Raw genomic sequence first — 24675 nt, 5'->3', positions numbered from 1 at the left:
CGTGTTATGATCAATAATTCAAACGTTTTTTTCCCCTCTAAAGACACTAATTTTTTCGATGGGAACAAAGACATTTCAGCCACAATTCAATCTTTACTGTTGGTAAAGTGTATCTAAGATATTGCACAATATGTCCTTACACATTTTTAAGACGGTAGGGTATATAAAGAGATAGATTTAGCTGGTATTTCTAGTATGTAGATGTTTACATTCTCGGGTCGTCTTAAAAAAAATAATAAATGAAATGCAATAGTGAGTGGATTAGCACCGTATTTTTTCTCTCACAAGAGAGTGATTCATCAATCCGTTTCACACTACGTTTAGGATAGATTATCCGAAGTTAGTACTTCTTTTGGCGACGGTAAAGAATACGGTTTAAGGTTAGGGTTTTGTTACGCCGAAAACCAGTGGTGTACGTATTCTTTACCTCCGCCCTTCTTTTGTGGTCAGAACATCACTACTCTTTTCTGTGTTTCTAAAAAGAAGTTGTGTAATCAACATAACATAGTAGCAGCAGTCTATATTTGCTATATAGGAAATTTCTTTTTCTTATACTTATAAATCAACTAAAATACCCAACTAACAATTTCAATTAAATGGAATATTTAAATGTTAAAATAAAAAAATATATGAAAGACTGAAATCGAAGTTAAAATTAATTATAGGGATGTAATTCTTATGAAGAGGAAACTGTGTATAAAGAAAATGTACGTAGGAATTCTACACAGTATATAATTGCAATGGAATATGAAAAAGACAAAGAGCAAAATATATAAACGAATAATATAAATGTCAAGCAAAAAGAACCACAGACATAAGACATATAGTGAAGTTTTGTTAGTTTGTGTCGAGCTGCGAAGGTTAGGGTTGTTATCTTCCCTTGGATAAAGTGTCAAAAGTAACAAACAAATTACTTCCCTTGAAAGCTCTATCTCCAATGATGACAGACTCTGCTAGGTAGGCTTAAACCTGTTTCACGTCGCAAGCTGTCATTTTATTTTCTAGGTTAACTTAACCAAATATCTATTATAATCAATTAAATACATTTAACCCGGACACTAAAACAAATTTCTTAACGAAGCAAGTAAATGATTATTTATGCATTCTTTTTGAAGATCTGATCTGTATTACACTATTAGTTGTTCCAATAAGTAATCCTTTTGCACATATATATATTCACAAAATGTCAAGGAATTTATATTTCCAGACAAGAGAATAATACATGCAACTGAATGACAAGTAGAATGGTAGCCATAAGGGTTAGTTATTAACACACGAACAATATTAATGATCCTCAGTTTGACATAAATGATCATAATATTAAATCTATCATACAACAGATTAAATTAGTCTTGTGTCAATTTGACCTCACGAAATCAAAAATTAAACTGATGTATTTAACGTTTGATGGGGAAAGATTTGTTATTTTTAAACCATCAGAAAGTCTCAAAAAACCTGATTTAGAGTTTTACCAAAGAGATTATTTACATTATTATTTGTACGTACTACAAATGAAGATAGTTTTCTTTTTATCAGCATGAGCGTAAGGTGTCACTCAGGTGGTTTACCAGACAAACCACAATCGTTGTCTGAAGCAGTTTTAGTAATTGGGCGAGTTCATGCAGATAGCGGTCAAATTAGCTTACCCATTCAATTAATGATCCTTTCTACTATAGGCACAAGGCCTGAAATTTGGGGGAGGAGATTGAGTCGATTATATCGATCTCAGTGTTTCACTGGTACTTAACTTATTGACCTCGAAAGGATGAAAGGCAAAGTCGACCACGACGGAATTTGAACTCAGAACGTAAAGACAGACGAAATACCGCTAAGCATTTCGTCCAGCGTGCTAACGATTTTGCCAGCTCGCCGAAAAGCGAAACTATATTACCTGTTATTTCGCTCGGATCATCGAAAGCACAGACAAATTAGATCCTAAAACTCTGTATCGTTAATAGTTACAATAAAACTAACATTCACCAGGGACAATGTACAAAAAACAATCATCAATCGGTTTCTAAAGCTAAATAGAAATAAGGAAACAATCCAGATCGCGTAAGTGAAGATAATAAATATATGCAAGCGTGAGTGTAAGGACAAAAGGTAGGCATGACAAAAAGGAATGAAGAAAGATGTACATGCAACATTATTAGATCAAAAACAATTATTATAGTAAAATTTGTAATGAAGGGCGGGTGAATAGTCGCCCGGTTAAATACTTTATGATATGAATACAGTGTAGGGCCTAAAGGTTTCAGCGTTCAAATACTGTGGGGAGGTCTACATCCTAATACATGCTGATTTCAAATCAATCGATTTTATAGCACCTAATCAAGTTAGCTGGGGATCTGACAGTAAAATCACAATTAAGGTAACTATCAATAACGACTGTAACAAATGAGATAGAAGTGTCATTAAGGATAGACGAGAATCAAAAAGAGATATAGTTTCGAAATCGTGATTATATATATCTACGTACAGTTTCTCTCGCATTTTTTTCAGCATCATACTTTAATTTGAAGTCATCCCTTTCATCAGTAATTTTTGCTAGTTGGTCCGACAGTGTACGGAGTTTAGTTTTAACCATATCCAAAGCAGCCATTTTGATGCTAAATTAGTGTTCGATTAAGAAAGTAATGGTATTATAATCCCAGTATTAAAACAGATATATGAGTATATGTATATAAAATGCCGAGAAATAAATCCTTGATGATAATGATCCGAAGCTTTTGGAAAGAAAGCTAAATGAATGTAGAGAGGAATAACTACTAAGAATACGGCAACACTAATGGCGGACAGTTGAGTTGTTACGTTGTGAAGCCGGTTGACTGTGCACCCTGTTGTGTTACTACACTGGACAAAACTTAGCACTCGTGTAATTTGCGAAAATAACGCTCTATTTACACAATTACGACTACTTATAGTTAGCATAAAAGGATAGAACCTGTCAAGAGGAAATAGTTTGCAAAATCTATCGATATAATTTTATTTTAGAAATAAATGTATGATTCATAAAAAATATCTATACGCGTCCTAATAAGGGATGGCCATTTTAATCATGTGATATGCAGTAGTACTGCTACACCTGGAATAGGCGCTTTTCTGCCTATTTATCACACCTCCCACTGCTAGAAGGACAGGAGACAGAAAGAAGGCGGAGGGACATATCATCGTCGCTGGTGACAAAATGAATGACGGATGAGCAATTTATTCCTTATATGGGACCTAGAAAAGAGAAAGTGAATTTTCTTAATGATGGTTTCATTTAAGAACAAGTCAAGAAGGGAAATAGGAAGTTTAGAGCATAAGAGCGCATAACATAAATTTTGATTTTTATCTTTGCAAAAATTTATTTCCTCGTCTAACGGAAACGACAACCATGAGAGGAAAAACAAACATTTATTCTCAAGTCGGAGCTTTCGCTAATCTTTTAAGTACATACCATGGATAAGCTCGCTTATTGCAACTATTGTACAAGGAAACAACTGTGTGAGTAGAGTAACAACAACAAAGGAAAGGGCGATTAGGAAACTATTTGTAGAAAAACGGGGAGTAAGCGTTAAGGAATGTACGGAAAGAAAAGTGTGGGAGAAATGAAGGCTTGTCATATCCAGCATTTATTTAAACAGCGACAGTCAAGACAGTGCTCTGTTGTCGCGTCTTAGTTTTAAATTATTTCAAAGCACATAGCCGCCAACCACCTGTAGTCGACATGGGTTTTTATATCTGCTACGAGGGCAAGCCCTAAATCAACACCTCCAGTTAGGTTTTCTGTTTTTGTAGCGCAAACATGAATATGCATACATTTTCTTTTCACATTGTTTTGTTATAATTACGGTATGTAAATTATTATTTAGGAATATTTTAGTTTCTTTTTTTCTTTAAGATTCTACTTGTCGACGTTTTTTTTTATTGTATGGAAAATTTTACTATGTGCAATCTTAGTATCTACTTTTTATCTTTAATTAATAAAATTCAAATATTTTTTTCTACGCTTAGCTGGTTACACACAATACTTTAAAAATAAAAAACTAATTCAATTTAGAATACAAGCTAGGGCCTAGAAAATAACGTCAAAATTTAATCGTTTGACATTCAGCGACAAAGGGCGTGTCTATTACGTTCGCAAACAATTAGTGAGATATGAAAATCCAGTCAGATATAAAATGTAGGTTTGTCGTAAAATTTAAAAATAGAACAGCGAATTTTATTTTATTTATTTTTGAAAAATGTTTTTCTTAAGTTCTAATGCTAATCATTTTTCTAGAACGGGTACCATGAAAAAAAAAAAAACTTTTTCTCTATGAAAAAAGTTTTTTTTAGAAAATTCAATTTTCAAAAGTTGAACGACCAAACTAAATCTTGTAACACACCAAGTTCTATTCCCTAACATGACTTTTTATACTGCTTTAGGAGCGGAAAGAACGGGAATTGTGATGTTCTTTCATTTCCTGATGAATAGTCGGGATGCAACATGAGAAGGTAAACAAATCCCTTCAAAGTAGTTTCTCAAAAATTATGTAGTGCAAGGGACTTAACTCGGTACCATATGCGTGAGTGTGTGTAATATATTCAAATACGCCTGTTGTGTGTGTAATAATATATATACACACGCGATTTGAGAAATTTAAATAGATTCTTCCTTCGTGTCGTGTTTTCAGCCGAATTACTTACACCAGGTAGACACTGCGACTGAAGAAGATAGCTCATGGAAGCATTTATATGATTTATTCGTCACGTTATTGCAACAGGAAAAGTTGTGGGACCATGCTGTTTTTTCATTCTTTTCGTTTTCTATTCTGCGAATACTGGGAGAGAAAATTATTACTGAGACAAAATGTCAAGCATATCCTCTGTACATGCTGTGTGTAAGCATACACAAATATAGTTCACACCCATTTGCTTTGATAGCATAATGTGTGTGCGCGCGCACACACATTAATAAACTACTCCTCTACTATAATTTAAATCCGGGGACCCCTGAACACTTGACCAGTCCATCAAAATGAAAGTGACACACACAAAGGAATAAAACGAAAATGAGCTAAAAGCAAATACCACAGAGGGGCCTGGGGCATATATTTGCACGAAAAATACAAAAAGAGCATACTGAATACCATACAAGATAGATTCTTGATTTAATGAAATTAACTTTGTTTCCGAGGATGATGGAACAATCGTTTGGTAGTTATTGGGATATAAGGAGGGGAGGTAATCTCAAGAATCAAGACTCAAAATTGATATTCTATAAAATAAGGTTCAATCTACTATTCTGAACACGTGTGTTTCTGGATCAGTAGGCATCACCACTACAGCAGTTGTCCAACCTTATCTCCAGCAGACAGAACATTTAGACACATACAAAAAGAGAACATAGCTTAAGTAAATATATACATCATCATTCTCGATTAGCATACACTTTTTCTTGCTTGCATGGGTTGGACAAAGTTTGCTTAAAACACACTATCTATGACTGGATACCCTTCCTATTGCCAACCCTCACCTGTTTCAAAGCAAGATAATATTTTCCCCATGGATAGACATGTTTTCGTAGAAGATTGAAAATGAAGGACACTACTTGTATGACAGTGACATTCATTTACAACACCCGATACCAAGGCAAGGCGACATTAACATGCACATGCTTCCCCATATATGTGTGTGTGTGTATATGTATATACATACATACACGTGTATATATGTGTATGCTTATATATATATATATATATATATATATATATATATATATATATATATATATATATGCATATGACTGGCCTTCGTGCCGGTGGCACGTAAAAGCATCCACTACACTCTCGGAGTGGTTGGCATTAGGAGGGGCATCCAGCTGTAGAAAATCTGCCAAATCAGATTGGAGCCTGGTGTAGCCATCCGGTTCACCAGTCCTCAGTCAAATTGTCCAACCCATGCTAGCATGGAAAGTGGACGTTAAACGATGATGATGAGTGATATGTATGTATATATATATATATATATATATATGCACACACACATACACAAATACATATAGGTTTTATTTAGTTTTTGTCGGACTCTCATCGCTCTGGTTTACACTGCTTCAACAAATTCTGTCTGACCCATGCAAGTGTGGAAAAGGGAGCATAAAAAGGAAGATCAAACACACACACACACATTTATATATATATGCACACACATATACATTACATACATTTATACACACACACAGGCTCATGCTCATACTTGTTTTAACATAACATTAATTTTATGTACAAACATGAGAAATCTTTTGATTTCTTTTGCTGTCATGACAGTCACACACACACACACACTCACTCAAATCTGATGCAGTTAATTATATATAATTATAATTTTTGTCTGTAAATATCAATAAGTGATTCATTTTTGAAGATAAGGTTAATGCTGTGAAAAATTGTCATTCATTACAAATTCTTGTTTATTAACAATTCATCTCAAATACTTAGACAGTCAACAGACAGAAATATTTATCGAACAAGGTTTAGTGAATAAATTACATAAATTTTATTTCTATTTAATGCATAAACTTCATAATATTCATGGAATAATTAGCAAGATCAACATGGGAATATTATTTGCAGTTGAATCACAAATGAAGTTTCTGATTTATTCTAATAATGATGCTTGTTTCTTGTTATTTAGTCCCAGATCAACCCTCATTAATCAGAACTATAATCAAAAGCATTCCAGCCATGACCATTTGACTGACTGCTATTTCTAGCAGATCAGTCGACCATGTAGATGCTCCTTGTTGGCTTGCTGATGCATATTTGAAAGTTACAGGTGCCTTATTTCTGAGAAAACAATTAGATATAGGTTGAGTTATTAGTAAGAGTACAAAGGACAGGATATTTAACAATTAGAAACTTACACAATATTTGACATTTTAGGAATTTTATGCACAAACAACAAGTAGTTGAACAATGTCAACTTTAGGAGTGCTGTTCTAAATGACAGTGACATATGAATTCTGAAGATAGCCGGAATATGTTAACCTTGCTGTGGACTGAGATAAAATGATAATGAAATTTATACATGAGAGTATAATAGTTTTGCCTAAGGACTCTGTGATTATATTCTGTTCCAATAATAATAAAAAAACACTTTTGTAACAGATGAATTTAAATATGAATTAAAATAAAAGACAAAATAAATTGAGTTTATGGCTTAATTATATTACTTAATTTTTCTGTTGTAATTTCAAACCCAATTACTGTTGCTAGTTAAACACATTGTTTTTATAACTGTTTCTTCTATCTATGTATATTCTATAAAAATATTTTTACAAAATATTAAAAAAAAGTGAAAATTTTAAAACAGATCCCTTCCTCAGGAATTTCAGGGTGGTGGGTGGATGGACATAAAGATAGTGATGGACTAATTTTATTACAGTAATAAAAAGAATATGACTTGAGCTTCCATGTGTAGCTCTGTGGTTCAATTTGCTACCACATTGTTCAATATTTGATCCCACTGTATATAGAACCTTGAGTGAGTGTTGTCTACCATAAGTCTTGCAATGAGCAAAGCCTTTTGAAATGAAATTTGGTAGATCGAAATAGCATGGAAGTCTTTTTGTAAGTTATATATATATATAGGGTCATCCCATAAATAACCTTGTTTTTTTCAATTGCATGAACTAAAAGTCAGAGGGGGATGGGATAAACTATCTGTATCAACTTGCTATAAAAGCAGATAGTAATTTTACTTTGTCCTTAGTCTTAGTGCAAGTTTTGAAGAGTGCAGTTCAATTTTAACAGTTATTTTTTCAAAGCTATAATGAAGTGAATAAGGATATTTGGCATATTTTGCTTTTTGAGTTCAATAAAAGCAAGAACGCAATGGAAAATGCAAGGAATATTAATGCAGTGTATGGGGATCAGACAATAAGCACAAGCCAGTGTCAACAGTAGTTTCAGAAATTCTGAGCCAGAAACTACAGCCTAGAAGATGAGCCTCATCCTGGAAGATCTGTAGAGCTCGACAAGGACGTCCTGCAAACCCTGGTGGAACAAAATCCCATTGTAACTGTTAAGGAACTAGCAGAGAAGCTTGGATTTGGTCATTCAACCATTCATTGACACCTGCATGCCATCGGAAAAGTCAGCAAATTGGGTCAATAGGTTCCTCACAAACTTTCTGAATCTAATCATGCACAGAGAGCGAATGTGTACTCTTCTTTGCTGTCATGTCTCACAAATGAACCTTTTTTGGACTGAATAGTTACTGGTGACAAGAAATGGGTTCTCTATAAAAATGTCAAGTACCAAAGACAGTGGGTAGGGAAAGGAGAAACACTGGCACCCCAGGCTAAAGGTCTTCACCCACATAAGTTATTGGTGTCTGTTTGGTGGAATATGAAAGGTTTAGTCCACTTTGAACTTCTAAACTCAAACCAAACGATAACAAAAGAGATCTACTGCAAGCAACTTGAGCAGCGTAAGTCAGTGCTAGAAGGAAAATGACCATCTTTGGTTTCAAAATGAAAGGTGTTCTTCCACCAGGATAATGCTCAGCCACATATAGCGAGGATGACATTCTAAAGGCTGGAGCAGTTTGAATGGGAAATGATGCCACCATATTTGCAGGAACAGCCCCATCTGATTATCATTTATTCCACAGTCTTCAAAATCATTTGGACAGAAAAAATATGAATTGTGTGGATGAGGTCAGAACAGTACTGGAGGAGTATTTTTTGTCATGGACAAGTGAACTTTGAAAGAGGGGCCTTGCAAGTCTACTAGATAGATGGAGGAGCATTGTAGAAAATGAAGGAGAGTATATTTTAGATTAAAAAAGAACTTTGTTTATCTTAGTTTTGGAAAATGAAAGTATAAAAAAAAAAAATGCATTAGTTATGGCATGACACATGCATAAGGACTGCAGAATCGCTAAGTTGAACTTGGTTATATTTCTGTTTGCCCAAATCAATTTTGATATTCTCAGTTACAAGGTTAGAAGAGTTAAGTCACAGTTGATATAGTTAGCTAACACTCTTGGAGTTGCAGTGTCCCCAGCATAAATGCAGTCCAGCAACAGAAATCAGGCACATGGCCTAGTGGTTAGGATGTTGCACTCACGATTGCAAGATCATGGTTTTGATTTCTGGACTGGGTAGTGTGTTGTATTCTTGAGCAAAAAAACACTTAATTTCATGTCACTCCAGTCCAATCATCTGTAAATGAGTAACTCTGTGGGCTGGTGTCCTGTACAGGAAGAATGTTGTGATCTCTGTCACTTATATGCCATAGAAACAGGTAACTGGCACTATGAGACAGTGATGTCCAATCTCTTAGTAAAATTGAAGTCTGAAAGTTAGTTTTTCTTCCATGTTGTAAACCATTTCATCTAATTACAAATTCTCTTGGAGAATGATATGAATACTAGAAATTCATATATTTTCTTTAAAAATTTAAAAGCTTTTTTTATTGTTTTTCCAAATGTAAGAAATCAATCAATATTACTGGTGATGGAGGTTATTTTTCCTACAGTCATTACATATAACAACACTTGTGGGTAGGCAGTATTTATAGTGTAAGAAAGTGTCTCAAGTACCGAGGAAAAAAACTATTGGCTGAACTTAAGCTGAGCAAGATATTCCACCATAGATCTGTTTATATTGTTGCTCCTCTGAAGTATCCTGTTTAGCACCATCCAGTTATGATCTTTTTATCATCATAATGTATCATGTATGATGGTATATAAAACACCCTTCTTTCTCTCAAAAAATCTCAAAAATTCACCCTCCATCATATATGCAAAGTTGGGTTTTAATGCAGTAAAACTTCTTTTCTTGAATGTGTTACTGAATTGGACTGCATCTAATTTGCCCATGTGCCTTTTATGCTATGAAATATGGTGTCTTAAACCACATTCTCTAATGTATCTTTTCTATTTTTAAGATAGCAGAGTGTAATCTGTAGGAAATTTGACTCCTATTTCAAGCAGACGGATCATGTAGAATCTCTCTTACTAGCTTGAGAAACATTCTGTTCTTGTTTGGCCATATGTCAGTTCTGAATAAGCTGTCTTATCATCAAAGATATTCCAGCCTTGGCCATCCTTTACCTTTTTTTTTTAAATTTTTTAATTTGACAGTTTATCCAGAACACATTATCCAATGTGCCTTGTTTTATTTATAAATTAGAAGGGTATGAACTGACTGAAACTTGGCTGTCTCATTCACTTGTGAGGCATTGAGTTTAATGAAGATACTTAAATCTTTCCCAACATCATCTCCTTTTCCTGAACTCTGTTCAGTTGTTTTCAGTTGCAAAGTTTTACTTATAGAATTATTGGAACTTACTATGGCAAGTTAATGTAGCAAGAGAGTACTAAAAGGATAACTAGAAATAATTATGCAGTGAAGAAAAAATATTACTAAGTAGTTAAAATTATTTTAATTATTATTTTCCAATTATGGAAAAAACTTGTTTTGGTTTTAATATGACTGCATCAGTTAAGCACAGACTTTAGAGTACTTGCTGAAATAGTGATGAAAGAATCATTAAATGTACAGGATTGGTTGGCAGTCAATTCTAGTATTGTTGAATAACTTATACCTTTCTATAGTAGCTGTTTTTAGCTACATAAGGTGGTGGGATAAACTATTCATATTTTTGTGTTGGTAGTGTAGCATTGGTGACAAAATATACATGAACTATTGCCTCTTCAGCTGTTTGACTGATATCCTACATAATCAGCCACCCTATTTTATTATCTGCACAATATTTTAATCCTTTGAAATCGGTTGTATAAGCATATTTCTGCTGTGTGGACAATTTAATCTCATTTATACAATTTTCAATCACAGAGTAATATCACCACTTGTGCAAGTCATTTATGGTAAGTTCCAAAACAAGCACTATATATATATATATATATATATATATGTTTGTGTGTGTGTATAAAATCATTCAAAAACAAATGTGTTGTGTTCCAAGTTTTAGGAAGCAGTAACTAAAAGTATTTCACTTCTTTTTTACATTTTCAGTCTTTTTGTCCATGAGGCATACAATTTGATCAATTCAACCAAAATTCTCTAATTAATGCATAAAAAAAAAATCAATCTGCTGAACAACATACAACAAACAAAAACACTCAGTTTTATCAGTACAATAGAAATGATGTAACAATTTAAAATGATGAAAAGTAGTTAAAGTATCCATGCGAAAACCTTGAGAATTCATGAAATGTTTTGTTGATGATGATGTCAAATATATATTTCTCAATCATTGAAAAGAAAAGCTGCTTTCTGAAGGTTGTTTGGATATAATTCATTCTGTTGGTTTTACTTGATAGATATGTAGGAAGAGGTTCTTGGTGCTGAAAGCATTACAACATTAGTAGAACAAACATTGTAGAAAATCTTAATGGAATCATGATACAATGTATTGAAATATTTGTCTTACTTGAACTAAATAGGCAATAGTTGTCAAGTGAATTCTGAATTTGAAGCTAATGGTTTTTAGACTTCTCTTTAGTTGATGATTATTTTTTTTTTCTTTTTCATCAAAACCATGACAATCTAGCTTTCATAGAGACTTCTCGTGTATTTAGGTCAATTAGGATATACAATGGTCACTAATTGAATTCTATTTGCAATGATTTTTCTAGGTGTGGTATACAGTATATCTTGTGGCTGTTGTTATTGTTTAGCCCTAAGTCATACCTTATTGAGTTCACTCATGACCAAAGGGCATTCTAGCAATGACCATCTGTATTTCCTGACAATTTATCAGACTACATCATTCAATTTGATTGCCTTTCTGTTTTTGACAGTGGGATGTAGTTTGAGAAAGATTTGACTGCTATTTCAAGCAGGTCAAGTGTAAAGCTTCCTGATCAGTATATTAGATTGGTTAAAGGGAATAATCACTAAATGGGACTTTTTCTTTTAAATAGTCAGGGATGGAATGAATTAGGTTGCATATGGTCTTGGAGTTTATGCTTTAAAATATTTTGTGATTAAAACTATTTGAATGTTAATAGGTACATGTATTGATAAGTAAATGGAATAAAAATAGGTAGGAATAGAAGAAAGAAAGAGAAATTATGTTTAAAGAAAGATATTACATACATGTTGTTATATATAGATCATATTTCAATTAACTTCCCTATACTTTGTGTCTAAATTGCAATCTAGAAATAATTGTTTTTTCAGTACAATAATAGGAATAGCTCTTATTACATTTAAAGTGGAACAAGCAAATCTTTTAGACTTTTTAGTTCTTTGCTGTTCATAAAATATAATAAATAACTTTTGCTTCATATCGTTTGCAAATATCTTAATTTTCCAAAATGATCTACTTATAACATCTGGCAATCCCTTATTTTATTCTATTCTATCAGGAAATAGATAAGATAAACACATGGTTAATGAAATCTTCAAATATGAAGCAGCAGGAAAATATGTTAAGACAGAAAACTTGAAATTTAATTTATACTCTAACCATGCTCTAGGATAATGTAATACAACCCCCAGAGATAGGTAACTGCTTTGTTTCAAATATTTTGGTTTATTAAAGATTCTCAGCTTCAAATCTTGCCAAGGACAACTTTGCCTTTCACATTTCTGTAATCAATAAAGTATCAGTGAAGTTAAGTACTGGGGGTTGATTCTTTTGTCACTCTCAGAATTGGTAATGTTATGAAAAGATCATAGGGACTACTTAGTGTCCCTTTGCTTTAAGAACTGTTGGAAGATTGAGCTAGATGCTAACAGCCTCTGACCTATTATGCTCACGAACATTCCAGAGTAGGCAGAGACCATGGTAGACTTGGAGGGTTACATTGTGTAACACGACAGAGCAGTTAAAAAAAAAAGGAGAGAGAGAACCAGCTCTCAGGACTATTTATAAAATATTTAAGTATTTAGTCATCTAACTCTTTCAAATCATTCTTTACATTCCTTAACTTTGTTTCTTTTATTTGTTGACTTCATTTTTGTAGTCTTTACTGCTTCTTGACATTTCAGATTCCACTGACAAACATTCTCCAGCAAGTGGTGTCTTTAGTTATCTTTACATCTTATTTATTAAATACTGTGTTAGAATGATTTTTTCTTCTTCTTTTCAGTTTTAGGTTTCTCCCATTGTTAAGTAAGGTGCTAACTGCTCTCTTCCTATAGGGCCTCTACATGGTCACTCCACTTAAAATTAGTAGTTAAATCTCCAACAAAATACAACCCTACTATTGCTAAACAAAAAACAAAACATTGATTACTATGAGGTGTGAATAAAAAGACAGAGTTGTCATAGCTTTGCTTTTAATCAAAATCTGCTTGTTCAGGGATTGATATGGGACTAAGGAATAACAACAGCTCTCTACCACTGAGGCCTATAACCTTTTAATTTCTGACTTGCTATCACAACAGGTTAGAGGATGGATAGCAGAATCAGTGGGGTGCCAAATAAAATACCTGGCAGCTTTTAGTTAGCTACACCCCTAAACATAGAGAGTTCAAATCTTGTAATGGTTGGCAGGACTCCTTTCAGAGTGACAAAATAAGAAGCTATCAAGTACAGCATTTGATTAAATAGGCTAGTCTTTGATCCTAAATATCTGTGTCCTTGTACCTAAGTAAGAAATCATTATTAGGTTTGTATTGAAATCATTACTGTTCCAAACAAAAAATTTAGTGGTATTTCTTCCAATGTTACATTCTGAGTTCAAAAGCTGCCAAGGTTGACTTTGTTTTTCAACCTTTTGGTGTTAATAAAATATGTACTAGTTGATCTCACCCTTCTAGTAAGAATGGATTACTAGATTTGGAGGGTAGAATGGTAAAGTGGTTGATTGGCAGAAAAATTAGAGTACAGTCAGACAGACGCCTTGCAGTAATTGTTCTGGCTCTTTTGCATTTTGAGTTCAGATCCTATAAAAGTCAACTTTGCTTTCATTCTCCTGTGGTTGATAGATGAAGTACCAGTGAAGTACTTAGGATGGTTGGCTTTTCTTTTTCTCTTTCATCCTCTCAGAATCAGCTACACTGCACCAAGAAAAAGAAACAGGGGGGGGGGGGCAATTACTGACAGTACTCTCTTCCTCCAAGAACTGTACAAGGAGGAAGAGGAGTTATGTTCTAGCAACCTTTTCTTATCTATTTTGCTACAAAAACAGTTCAAGAAGCCAGAAAAATTGGTGACTGTAGATTAAGCAATATACTGTGCATATGTTGAATGGTTTAAAACCAAAACAAAAAAAGATTAGGTGGCAGAAATGGTAAGTCAGTCAAAATGTTTCGTGTTATTTAGTTACGTCTTTATATCACAAGTTCAAGTTTTATTGAGGTCAGTTTTGCCTTTCATCCTTTCAGGTTCAGTATAATAAAGTATCAGTCAAGTACTGGGTTTGTTTTAATCAACTAACTCCCACATGTCAAAACTGCTGGCCTTGTGCCTAAATTAGAAATAATCCTTAGGGTGGTGAGTGGCATATTCAGTAGAATACCAGTAGTTGAGGTATTTAGTTAAATCCATTTATGCTGAGTTCAAATCCCTTTAGGATCAACTTTGTCTTACATCTATCTCAGACTGATAAAATAGGCACCAGTCAAGCAAGTATTAGGGTCAATACAATGGACTATATCTCTGCCACTAAGAAAAACAAAAAAATCAAAGTTGTAGACATGTAACTAATAGTAATATGAAACAAATAATAATAATGAGCAGGCCCAAAAAACTGTTCTGCTGGGGACAGCTAGGATTTTGAGATTGGTACTTGGGTGTTGAACACCTTCCATGATAATTAACATCCAATTATCAAAGCTTATAATGTGCAGAAAGAGACCCTGTAAGACTTCTGACAGCAGGCTGCTGTCCACTGTCACAGAATCAAACCAGAGCTGAGAAGTAAAACAATAATAATAATAAATCAACATTATTATTATTATTAGTCTGTTTAAATCACTATTCTATTCAACAGTACTAATTTTAACTCATCAATAATATAAACTTAATTGTTCACACCTGTCACTCTTAAACCATAAATAAATTCTGTTTTACTTTCTCTTATTATATTGATTAGTATGTAATCTTTTGTTTGGTTAGGAAGTAGTTCGTTTTGTTTTAACATTTATACTCCTTCCTTTCAGCTTTCTTTATCTTCCATCCCATGCTTTTTCTTTTTTAAGCTTCAATAACTCAAAGCTTTGTTATTTGATCTGTTTTCGATATTTTACTGGACAAACAGTTATTGTTGCTTCGACTTTTTTCTTTTTTAGAAAGTGAACACCATAACTGTTTTTATTATCATGATTATATCTTCACAAAATATATAATCTCTTATTTTTTATTTGTTTCAGTCATTCAACTGTGGCTATGCTGGGACACCATCTTGGTGGTTGAATTGAACAAATCGACCACAGTATTTGTTTTTTTAAATGTGTACTTATTCTATAAGTCTCTTTTGTTGAACTTCTGAGTTATGGGGGACATAAATAAACACACTAACACTAGTTGTCAAGCAGGACACACACACAGATCTTTATCATTATACTTGTTTTAGTCATTAGACTGAGGCTATGCTGGGGTACCTCCTTGAAGAATTTTAGTCAAATGAATTGACCCTAGTACTTTTTAAAGTACTGGTACTTATTCTATCGGTCTCTTTTGTTGAACCACTAAGTTATAGAGATGTAAACACCAACACTAGTTGTCAAGCGATGGGTGGCAGACAAACAGACACACACACATATATATATATGCATGATGGGCTTCTTTCAGTGTCTGTCTACACCAAATCCACTCACAATGTTGACCCAGGGCTATAATAGAAGACACTTGCCCAAGATGCCACACAGTGGAACTGAACTCAGAACTGTGTGGTTGGGAAGCAAACTTCTTACAACACAGCCACACCTGTGCCTATATATATGAGGGGTTACCTCACAGTTTCCCTTGACCAAATCTTACTCACTAGGCATTGGTCAGCCTGGGGCTGTATTAGAAGATACTTGCCCAAGGTGCTGTGCTGTGGACTGACCCTGAAATCATGTGGTTGCAAAGTGAGTTTCTTAACCACATAACCATGCTTGATTTTTAACTATTTATATCTCTCCAAGTTAAGTATATAGAAATATAGATAATTAACTACTTTTAGATTAGATTAACTACTTAATAGATCAACTATGCCATTTTGGAGAATTTTATTACTGAAGATTTACCTGTATCCGTGTTTTTGATTTGACTCAATGTTAATCTTAAATTACTGGGGGGTAAAAAATTATATCTACTTATAAATTTTCCAATATATTTTGTCTAGAATGAAAAGATGGATACACCTGTAGTTCAACTATCCTTTTCAACAATCATACACAATTCATGTTACTACATTAAATTGTTTCAAATTGTGAAAAAAAAAAAGGTTAAAATATTTAAACAAGCAATTATCCCAAGTACTTATTGATTTTTAACAATTTCAAGGTTTTAGATAAAAATAAAATGCTAAAAGTACTTTTTAATGATGGGTTATAATTCAAACAGAATTTTTATAGTATTTATAAATGATTAAAAAAACTTTGATTACAACTATTTTGGTAAAGTCATACAGTACTATAAACATTCTTAAGATTAAATAAGTTAAGCAAAAAAATGTAACCATTCCAAGAAATATACTGGAGAAATGAAGCTGCTGGTTGCGTGTTCACATCCCACTCAAGGCATAGTGTTATATCTGTGGGCAAGAAATATCTTTATCTGATTATCTACCAAGAAAATCAGTACCAGGTCTCCATGAGAATGTTACTGGTGATATTCTAACATTCTATACAGAGATGATGCTACAGTTACAGGAACTAATAAGTAATGTCTTTCTAATATAGGCACAAGGCCTGAAATTTTTGGGGAGGAGGTTAGTCGATTACATTAACCAACCCTAGTCCTATGATCCTTATTTTATTGACCCCCCCACTCCAAAAGGAGAAAGGCAAAGTTGACCTCAGTGGAATTTGAGCTCAGAATGTAAAAATCCAAAAGAAATACCACTATTCATTTTTGTCAGTGCATTAAAGATTTTGCTAGGTTGGTGCTTTTACTGGAATAATAATAATAATAATAATAATAAGCATAGGCTCTGTAGTACTAATGGATTCAATCAAAGATTGACTTATATGTAACCATTTAAGAACAATTTTTTTTGTCTATAAAACAAAATAGTTTGCAAAGTTTTATTAAAGAATTTTTAGTGAGGAATATTATTGCTGAAAATGAAACAAACGGTTACTTTGAAAAATGGTAGTTAGTAAGTTAATACAGGATAAATGCAGCAATCCACAAGCAGAGATGATGAAATATTAGATCCAAACACCAAGTCTGTAAAAGTTACCTGTTATTATACCCTCTCCCACACTTCATAAACTCCTTAATGTTTAAAATTATAAACATTTATAGAATATTTATTCAACAATTTTTAATCAGTAAAAGCATTCAGAAAATGTATGTTGGACACACCCAGAACTGTGTAAAAAAAACTATATCCTAAGAATTCTATGATATTTAAAAAATATTGTTTGAGTGTGTTGAAGTGTTAAATCACGTTACTGGAAAAGTTGTTCAAAGCCTGCTTGTTGAAGAAGTTAAGATGCTAACAGGCAACATATATTCTTAGTAGCCAAGTACATTAGCAAGAGCAGCTATTCTAAGAAATAACAAGCCTCATCTAGCTAGTTATAAGTAATAGTGTTCTCTCAAGAACTAACTCCTACTCAAGAAAGCCTAAGTTAGCTACCAGATACATACTTAAATTGGCAATATCAAGTAGATAGTAAAGAGACACATTGAAAGATCTATCCCGTGTAAGTAACCTGATCCTGGCCACTATTTTGGGAAACACGAATCTCAGGCAGAAGCAGAAAATGGCTTAAGGAAGATTCTGTTACCCCTACCTCCGTCGCGGCAGGTGAAAAGGGGAGGAGGAGGTTGAAGCTGTAATACGTAGCAGCAAAAGCTATATGTCTACTGCAACTGACAGACACACCCACGTAAAAGAAGAAAGAGAGAGAGAGAGAGAGACAAATAAAAAGAGAGAGGGAGAGATGCCAGTTTATAGTTATCGCTGATACGAGTTGTTGCCTGCTTAGACTCCCTAGCGTCAAGACACGTATACACGCTTAACTCTACATAACTTTGCGAAGTGGTTTTTTTTTTCATTCGTTGCTCATGCCAATACTCTATAGTTTGACGACACATCTAATTTAAAATTCTTTTGCAAGTGTGAAGTTTCATGTTGTTGCACTTACTGACACACTAAATCACTGTTAAATTATTAAAGAATCGAAACCCTCAAATCGACCAGCAGCCGTTGCTTGTAAGTTAAAGCTCTATCGATCTAGAGCAACGATACTTAATTAACATATATGCATTGAGAACTGTTTGAAAAGTATTTAAATTATCTTATTTTTCATATCTTAACATTTTTGAACTCTAAATGATTAATTATTCAGCACACCGTTATGAATAAATTTTCCGTTAAGTAACATTAAAATATTTTATGCATGAGTAAAATATTCTTGTTTCAAATTGTTATAGCAATATGTCTAAGATTACTTTGAATAAAAGTTAGTTAAAACTTCTTCAGAATAAATAAGTGCTCATTTAGAATTATTCTCTCAACTGTCCTCTACATGATATATATGTACTTTATTTTTCTAAAGTATGAAAATCATATAAAATAAGAACTAAGAAAAGGACAACTGACAGGCACACCAGTTTCTAAAAAGTTTTCATCTAAACTAAAACCCAGTAAGGAAAAGTGTCAGTTTGTGGAAGAGAGAAGTCGTCAAAACTCATCGTCATCAACAGCAGCAGCAACAGCAGACATGCATATCCAGCAACAGTTGAAGAAAAAAAAAAAAAAAAAGACAGCGGATGACGATAGTAGTAGTAGTAGTAGTAGTAGTATTCATTAATATACACACTGATAAAGATGAGGGAGGGAGAATAGTAGTAGCAGCGGCAATAGCAGTAATAGTAGTAACAACAGCAGTAATAATAAAAAGTAGTAGTAGTAGTAGTAGCAGCAGCAATAAAGATGGTAGTAGTAACAATACAAGTAGTAGTAGTAGTAGTAGTAGTAGTAGTAAGAATGGGTGAATCAGCCATGCAGAATTAATCAGGAGCTAGCTTAATATTAAGAGACATCTCATCCATACCCTTTTCAGCGACACTTGAAGGACATTTTGCAGTTCAGTGCTTATGATTGCAAATTTGATCATGGTGTTCGAATTTAAGCCGAACTGGGTACAGGGAATGACTATTCCACTGCTACCCACACCCATCAAACGAGTTTGGCGTCTTTGCCTGGACGGCACCTGTAACTCGGAGTCACCCTCTTTGTCGGAAAGCTCAAGGTCAGAAAATAAGGGATCATTATTGTAAATAACCTTGTCAAATTCGTCCATGGTGACATTTGAGGTTGTGTTACCCCCCTCGGGTTCAGGGCGTCGACTACTCGACGACTTTTTTGTTTTATGTTCTTTGCCATCACTGTCTTTCGAATCTCCGTCTTTAGATTTGGACTTGGAACTTTTCTTCTTCTTAGTCTTTTTGCCATCTTTCTTCTTTTTCTTAACTTTAGCACCGTCTTCCGGAAGTATAGAAGTGTAGCTGTCTTGTGACCCTACAATGCCTTGGTCAGATTCCAACGTACCGAGGGATTCCTGCGAGAGGTCAACTCCCTCGACATCGCACAAGTCCGGTTCCGCTGGACATTTCTCCCCCATTGTCTCAGCAGCACCAGCTTCAGTCAACGTAGTTCCGCCCACATCTTAGTATTAATGAAAAGCACACACTGACCAATAAGTTACTTCCGCGCAACTGTATCTGTCTGCCACAGACCACTTACTCAACAAGTGAATCTATTCGCACACACACATACGCGCAACTGTATAAATATTTATACGTAGATATTTTTTTTCTATATAGATGTGTGTATGACTACATATATTTCATTAAATCTATGTATCTCATGTTAATTACGTATATAATTATGTATGTAAATTGTTAATAAAAATTGAGTCACTTGTTTAGTTTACTTTTTGTGGTATCCAAGTTTTTTTTAAAGAGAAACTTTAAGGAGATTTCGGCTAACAGAGGGACGAACGGCAGTGGATGACAAAGCCTCAATATGGATTCTGTTCTTGGCGTTTTGTTGCTGGCAGCATTCCATGCGTAGCATTCCATATATGGTGCTATGACGTCATGAAAACCTCCCTCTACCATAGCGGCAATGAATCACGCACGTCCTCCCGATGCCGTCGTCCTCCTCTCTCCGGATCACTTGTCTCTGCCCACATTGGCCATAGATGGTCATGAAAGTATATTAACACAGAAAAAAATCACGATAAAACTAAGAAGGTACAACTAAAAGTTGAACTTTGAGGCATAATAACAAATAATAGTTGTTCTCTCTAGACTTTTTAGTTTTTATTCTCAGTTAATGAAGAGTTATAAAACACAGTTGGTTGTTGTTTAGAAATGAAAACTAAATTAAAGTTTTTAAATTGTGTAAGTTTTGAAAAAGTAAGAAGTGTTTTTTTTTTTCTATAGATTTTAGTCACACCCTCATACGCACTCACACATATACACACCCTGCGTGTGTGTAGACAAATTTATACACACATTATATATATATATATAAATTCATATAAACTTTTAACACTCTTGAAAGAGTACACGTACGCTCGCACACGGAATAGATTAACGTTTTTAGAGATTTCAATTTCCTCTCGCAACTGTCTCACATTTGCTAACGCCTTTGGAATAGCGCGCGTGCACACACACACACACACAAAATGGAAAGGAGGTGAGGAAAACAGGCAGGCCAACAAAGACTGAATTACAGAGTGAGGTGAGAGTTGCGTATAGTTAGTAGCGGCCAAAATATTTTTCAGCTGTTTTCCGTTAACTATTTTTTTTATTTATTTATTATTATTTCAGAAATGAGTTTTTGAAGAGAGTTAGTTATATATGCGTGCCTTACTGATATTAACCAGTGCTGTAGTAATAATTATACACATGAACTGCCATTACTAAATAAGGGAAACAGACACAGCATCAGAGGGAAAACAGTATTCATCGAAGACAGCTTTGGGGGAACTACATTCTTATTGATGCTTCTTACCAACAAGCGTCTACTTCATACATTTAACTTTTTGAACACTTAAAACTATTATAAATTATAAGATATCTTAAAAATACCTGATTTTCAAAGACACTTCATTGTGTCTGTGTATGTGAGTGTATATATGTATATATATATATATATATATATATATATATATATATATATATATATATATATATATATATATAGGTTTAGATTTAGATTCAAGATTGAATATGGTACTTATGCGTAGGCACCAGAATATCGTATGGTATGGTATTATACAAAAACCATTCCAAAAGGATATATATTATGATTGACCGTTGACTGAACACTATTCAATTTTTTTTTTCTCCGTGTTTTTCTCCTTGTCTCCGTATTCTTTCTGTTGAAGAGCGTAGCTCGAAACGTCAAAGACTTTCCGTATTCCCGAGCGTCATACTAATATATACTTTTGTTATTTACACCACCTGTCCTCGTCTGTTGTTATTATTTGTATATTCTCCCATATATATGTATTTGATTTGTTAACTGGGCGGAGGTAGAGTACTCAATAAGCGGTAGTGTGTATTTCTTTAGTTGAAGCTGGAGGTTCCGCAAGCTGCTATTAATTTTTGTTGTCACCTGAAGTGTTGTCACAGTGCGGGTAACAGTGGAGTATCGTGATGTATGTGAGTGTGCGTTCAAATGCTGTCGAAGCATTTGAATCCACTCGGGATCGATCAATAAAAGTACCAGTCCAATAGTTCAGTAGAGGTTGATTCTTCTCGTTCTTCTCGGAAGAAATCGAGTGTCTAAGTCTTGAAGAAGAATTAGCTCCGCTAGATTTAAAATACACAAGACAAGCCGTATGTCACGACGGTGTTCCTACAACTCCGTCAATTGTGGCCACGGTTAGCATATCCCGAGATGCCAATTTTCCCCTAATTACACGCATTCTCCCATGTCAGATTCATACCAAGGAACTTTAGTTTAAAGCATTCCATTAGATTAGCAATATTTTGTTCATAATACAAAGCGAATAAAATCAATGTAGATTTTAAGCATAAAATTAGCATTTATATACATTAGTGAACACCATAAGTGAAAAGCCATATAAGAATTCTAGAATTAAGTTCCCCCATATCTACCAAATAGCTTGACATTTTTACCAACCAGAATTTTAAAAGTTGATGGAGTTTTAGAATAGCCGTCTCCTCGAAGTCACACACTTCATGAAGAAAGAAAAAGGACGGAAGTGGGGAGCAAAAAAGAAAAAAAACTTGAAATGTTTAGCTGGAAAAAAGTAAGTTTTTCAAGATTCTAAATTCTGTACGAAACACGGGAACACTAAAAAATGAAGATTGTTGATCTTCGGAAACTTTAAACTCAAGATTCACGTAACTCTGATGTAGTAGCTCTGTTAATCATTTTCAGAGAAAGATCCAACAAAGGAGTGAGCATTCACATGGTCTCTCGACCTGTTAAGAATAGTACCTAAATTTTCTTCAAAGCACATCTTATCGTATTATAGAAAAAATAATATATTGGAAAATGAAGACTATGTGTAAAAAAGACGGGATGAACAAAGCCGGAATGTCCAACGATCAGAAGTCTGTTCGAACATGGCTGACCTTTCGCTAACTAACGAACAACCATATTAACTTCATGGTTCATTTAAACAAACTTCGTTTTACTGTAATCTATCTCTCACATTCAAGAGGGAGAGGATGAGACCTGCCTATCTACCAGCTAAAAATTTACTTTTAATGTTTTCTAGGTAATAGTTTTCATTTGCAAAGAGAAAGACAGCAAAATATGTTTCATTGCAGGACAAAAATAAGATGGAAGTTTATAAAGCCACTGAAATTTTGAGGTTATATATATGGTGATTAAAAGTAATGTAGAGAGATTCACCCCGCTATAAATAGCATAGCGGCCAAAGAAAATGATGATGGCGAGGATAACTATAACTATCACGATCATCATCTATAATATCCTTGGCATTCTTTTTAGAATTCCTATCAATCATTGCTTTTGTTTCTGTTTAATTTCGATTATCATTGATGTAATTGCGATACATCTAATCGAATTTCATAAATCAGCTATCAGAAAATAACAGTTTTTAAACTTGAAGTCTAAAAGCTAAAGAAATACTGAATGTCAGTAGCAAGTTATTTTTCAAAAAGAATTGTTAATAATTGTTCCTTTAAAGTCATTAGTGATGCCTGTCTTTTTATTTTTACTCTCGAAAGAAGCCAGTTGGAATTACATTAGATTTTCGAAAAAGAGAGAGAAAAAAAAAGAACCAAAAAAGGGCAAAACAATTTTTCTTTTTGTGGATTACATTAAAAAAATGAAGTTTCTTTAGTATCAGTGGAACATTTGATTACTTGCATTGCACAAGGAATAAATGAAACAGCAGATAAATGAAATTTCACACACACACGACAAAACGTTGAATTGTCTTGGTTGCTTGTAGGTAATGAGCATAACCATTGGTATAGACAAATGAACATTCAGTATGAACTATATAAATTAAGAAGTCGTTTGATGACAAGCATTACTGAATAATGAAATCTTCGTTGCCTAAAATTAATTACTTTTCCTGAGACTCTTCTCCATCTCACACATTTCTTATTAAGTATGAGTTTATGTGGAAGTCAAGTAAGTTCTAGCACATAACGTTAGGTATGGAGAGAAATTATGCAGAACTAATGGAAGATGAACTGTCAAACCTCCATTAGACGAGCAAGTATTTCTGATACTTAATGTTCGAAAATGGTATAAACGCAAGTAATAGAAATGTAATAAAATGATTTTTTTTTGTCTATCTATTCCATGGATAACAGAACATCTGTACATATACCGTTTGAACACTGGTCAAATACATGCCATTTGGTGCTACATTGTAATCAAAATGACTTTAATATAAATCTAGCAAAACCAAAACCATGACAATATAATTGAGCATTTTGGAAAACAGCTGCCAGTCATTGAGTACTTCACGAATTTCACAGAAAAGAAAAATTTTGCTTAAAATGAGATCTTTTTGATATTGCATACTTCAGATGCGAAGAGGATTGCAAAAGTGGATTTGAATCGATGAATATTTTACTATAGCCTTCAATCTTAAAATATATTCCTTTATAAGATTGAATCAGTTTCATATTTGAGCATTCATTCAGTCTAAACGTCAATGACAAAAATATAGGTTGATCAATCAGTGGGAGATAAAGTTTTAAGATGCGTTAAGTGTTAAGTTTAAAATTAATATGTCAGCTAACTTACCTCGCCGACACGCTTCTCGGAAGTCTCAAGCTTCTGGTTTGCTTCAGCAAGTTGTTCTTTTGCGTTATCGAAGTCATTTTCCAAATTGGAAAACTTCTTCTGCAGAGTAGTAAGGTCCTCTTCTAACTGTTTGCAAGAAAAGAAAGTAATTAGTCAAAGGGACAAGGAATAAACCAAAGAATTTACGAGGCTGTTTTTTAAAACATGCACATTTGAAAATTCATAAATAGTCAAATTGTTCTAAACATTCTTTAGACTTTGAAACATCATGTCAGTGATCTTAAT

General features: G+C 33.8%; 1 protein-coding gene across 50 annotated transcripts in view; it reads right to left on the bottom strand.

The window, feature by feature from the left end:
- Positions 1 to 24675, bottom strand: part of LOC106871823 (tropomyosin Tod p 1.0102) — a 51275-nt gene that overhangs the window by 25595 nt on the left and 1005 nt on the right. For 47 of the 50 annotated variants that reach the window (XR_016241502.1, XR_016241505.1, XR_016241504.1 and 44 more), the window contains exon 2: positions 24391 to 24516. Coding sequence is in view for 46 of the 50 variants with exons in the window: in XM_089350729.1 (XP_089206855.1) it covers positions 24391 to 24516 (126 nt within the window). In the remaining 4 variants the exon portion in view is untranslated. Of the gene's footprint in view, positions 1 to 2479; positions 2823 to 19168; positions 20129 to 24390; positions 24517 to 24675 lie in introns of those variants that run through there. The other 3 variants (XM_014918474.3, XM_014918477.3, XM_089350751.1) reach the window with 2 other exon arrangements.

The sequence above is a fragment of the Octopus bimaculoides genome, chromosome 4 (genome assembly GCF_046866305.1).
Source record: "Octopus bimaculoides isolate indiv1 chromosome 4, ASM4686630v1, whole genome shotgun sequence".
NCBI classification, from domain to species: Eukaryota; Metazoa; Mollusca; class Cephalopoda; order Octopoda; family Octopodidae; genus Octopus; species Octopus bimaculoides.
This window is presented reverse-complemented; position numbering and strand designations above follow the sequence as displayed.